This window comes from Montipora capricornis, chromosome 10, assembly GCF_036669925.1.
Source record: "Montipora capricornis isolate CH-2021 chromosome 10, ASM3666992v2, whole genome shotgun sequence".
NCBI lineage: Eukaryota > Metazoa > Cnidaria > Anthozoa > Scleractinia > Acroporidae > Montipora > Montipora capricornis.
Window position 1 is genome coordinate 55,308,709 of NC_090892.1, and position 3,660 is coordinate 55,312,368.

The window sequence follows — 3,660 nt, forward strand, 5'->3', positions numbered from 1 at the left end:
GTATTATTACCTTGGATTTCAAAAATGTTGGACGATTTACAACTATTCCGTGAGCTAAGCTCGTTAATAAGATCTCTCTTGTTTGGCGTGAAAGACCCTATCCCTGGCGGACTTCGTTCGCGTGTGGTTTATAAGTTTGCATGTGCGGGCTGTAATGCCTGTCCATATTTTAGATCACGCCTCTACGAGTTTTCAACTTAAGATAAAAGAAGCTATTCATATTCAAAAAGAAAAACCTTCTTTGAATCAACAATTACATCATGTAAATCTAAAACTATCCTTTTAATTCTCACGTTGTTACATTTTATGTACAGTCCGTTGTTACTAGCATAATTAGTACTTTTTCCTACTTATAAATTTCAATTTCTAACGCTTTGTACATTAATCAACTGAAGATGAAAGAAGTTTCGGTCGAAACAAGTCTTAAAAACTTAAAAGTTTTGCCGTTTTCTTTAAAGTACTAGTTCTGACTTGCCTGCTAATACCAAGGTCCATCTCAAGTTTTACGTGGATTGCCTTTGCTAGTTTCCAAGTTTTCAGAAAAATATCGTTTTTTAGCAAGTTTCACTGTTGCGTTATTCACCTGGTTCCTAGCTCGCTTTAAACTGGTGTTCTGAGCAATAATTCACTCGTTATTCACGGAGCCCGCTCGTTACGAATTCTCAGTTTTGATTTAAGAGGCGCGTATTTGTCCATGCTGCTGACAAACAGGTTTTTCCATTCTTGCCACATATCATTTGGATCAGAGTGCGAACTAACAATCGTCCATGGCATTTGCTCTAGATCATTTAAAAACTTATCTTTTTGAACGTTTTTAAATTGCTGCATTTCGATCGTACGAAATATTGGTTATTTAAAAGTTAACAGGAATCATCAATCTTGGTTACGTCCCACTTCAATCAATATTTGCTGCATCATGTCTGAAATCGTGATCATTGATCAACCGATGACGTCAGATCACGTTAAGACGGAAGTAATTCGGCGTTTAAATTAAATAGGGCGAAAGCAAAGGAAGGTGTCTTTTATCTCTAAACGCCGAGGAACAGTTCCCTAGCTGAAGTCATGACTGCGACTGGTGCTCTTATGGTCACTCTTTTTTCCACGAAAGGCGTAGCATTGTTTGTGATGATCTCTGTTTTGTTCTTCACTGTCGGCGACTGCAAATGTTACGATTGTACTAGCGGTCAAGTCTGCTGCCAATATGAATGCGTTGATGGCGATAGTTGTGTGGGCTATTCCTGCGATCACGACCAAGATTGTTCGAGATATGCCGTTGAAACGTGTTGCAAGATCCCTAGGGGCGTAACCTTCGAGAAGGCTTGCGTATCGGGTCACAGCTGCATTGGCCAAAGCTGCTCCTACGATTCTGATTGTTCCTTTAATCAGACGTGCTGCCGCTCAAAATGCGTTGGAGGGACCACTTGTCTCGGCCGTTCCTGCTCATACAACTCCGACTGTTCCATTGATGAAGTCTGCTGCAATAAAAAATGCAAGGCTGGATCGGACTGCATAGGTGAATCATGTTCCAGCTACAGCAACTGTCAAACCGGAGAAAATTGTTGCAAAGAGAAATGTGTAGAGACCATCGGCGGCTGTCAAATCCCGGAAAATAGTGACACGGGATTAGTTATCGGCTTGTCAGCTGGTGCTGGTGGAGTTGTTTTCGTTTGTACACTCGTAGCTTCGATCTTGGGAGCTATACGGCGACGCCGACGCCTCCGCCTTCTGTTGGGTGCTAATATTACACAAAATGTCACCACAACCATCACCACAGCGGAGGACGGCACGGCAATTGTAACCGAACAGATCACCACTAGCGTCTCTACAAACCCTGTGACACAGTGCAACCCGCTCTATCAGCCAGAAGGGCCACCGTCCGACCAACCGCCCCCTTACACAGAACCAGCAAGTGGAGTAGCTGATGGAACATATGCTCCTCAAAACGACTCCTTTACACCTAGAACGGCTGGTATCGTGTAACGATACAGAACTTTAGAACTGTAGCATTCACATATCGAGAGTACGAAATAAAAACTAATGAGAGCGCGGCAAACGAATAACAAGCAACCCGTTTTCAATAAAAATATTAAAAAATTGCACAAAAATGTCTTTGAATTAGTAGGCACCGTCCGTAACGAAGGTTCGTGCGTGCAATTGAAGGGAGATTTTAATAGGTCTTGAGCAGGATCAAAAGAAACAGGACCCTTATCTTGACCCAACTCGAAAAAGGAACGAAGACAGGTTGAGGATACAAGCATGGTTTTAATGAGTGCCAAGACTATGATTCATGTGACCGATTGAAATTATATGCTTTGTCCTTGAGTAGACTCTGAATCTTAACAAATTGTGATCTGTTGGATTTTCTAAAAAGGTATAGTTGCGGTCAAAATAACTACGCATCGTTTGAGGAAACGATACAACGTAAATAGCCCTCCTGAGGGGACATGTAGTTACAAGTAAAATACGAAACCCACAGAGATTGAGGAAAATAAAAGGGAATCGCGTAACATTGGCATCGAGAATGTCGAGGACCATTTCCGAGTTCATTTCAACTTCTTTTTCACATCAAGTTAAAGCCCGAATTTCTGTGCCGGGTTATTAGTTCTACTTTTCGTTTGACTGTAAAAGTACAGTAATATACACGAGAAAGACTTGTGAATCAGCTTGACAGTGGTCAATACTAACTAACCGCATGTTTCACAGCTCGTCCTTTGCGAGATTTCACGCAAGAACTTAACCCCGAGACCCATGTGGTTGGCTTTCGTGGCGCCATACAGTCGGTTACCCAGAATCCGACCACTTAGGTTGAAAACTGCTACAATTCTCCTTCCTCATCCGCAAGAGCTGGGAAATTTGACCCTCAAACAATAAATTTAGTATTAATACGATGAATTTTACCTTCGTTTCCGTTTCCACAGATGTCGATTGCTGCCCAGTATCCGACCACAGCAATAACGTAATTAAACGTGCCTTTTGGAAGAGACGACATGTTTTTATCTCCCTTTTCTCTTGCAAAGTACTTTGGCATTAGAATTTGGAAAATGTAAATCTATTTTAAAGGAACGTAGCTTCGTGAAAAACTTGAGAATTCCGTTGTAAATTCCGTTGTAACTTCCGTTTCCACTAGTGATCACTAGTTACGCAAAGTGCGGTGAGAAAAACACACAGAAAACTATCCTAATTCCTCAATTCGCGCATAGCCACAATTCCTTGCACTTTTGACCACAATCCCTTTCGAAGAAAAATGTATTCTTCTCCCGATAAGAGAGAGCTGCCTCGTTACTCCAGCCTTTGTAAGCTTTCAAAAATTATTGCCAACAAGCAAGCCGAGCGAAGACAATCGGCTTGCGAGGCGGCCAGCTTATTGCCGAGCGAAGTATTGCAGCAAGCAGAAAAATTCTCGATCGTGCTCTGAAAAGTGTAGCCTGCGAACAGGCTCCCAGCGAGGGCGAAAAAAATTCGGCGAGCGAAGCGAGACACCAGACCGCTCTCGGCTCGTTCCACTCGCCCTAGACTACACTCGGCTAACTCGCCTTAAACCCAAGCGGGAGCCCGTCCGCAGGCTATGAAAAGTGTAATGTAAGGGTTATGTAAGGTGTCGATTCCCTGGAGATTTTAAAAGGGACGAATGGATGCGCGTGTTTTGATGTGTGATGTCAT

At 42.7% G+C, this 3,660-nt stretch overlaps 1 protein-coding gene across 1 annotated transcript; it reads left to right on the top strand.

The window, feature by feature from the left end:
• The first annotated feature begins 266 nt into the window (after nt 1-266).
• LOC138021738 (fibrillin-1-like) lies at nt 267-3,229 on the top strand. The gene has a single exon (XM_068868735.1). The coding sequence runs from the start codon at nt 1,063-1,065 to the stop codon at nt 1,978-1,980; it is 918 nt and encodes a 305-aa protein (XP_068724836.1). The 5' UTR covers nt 267-1,062; the 3' UTR covers nt 1,981-3,229.
• Nucleotides 3,230-3,660: the final 431 nt, after the last annotated feature.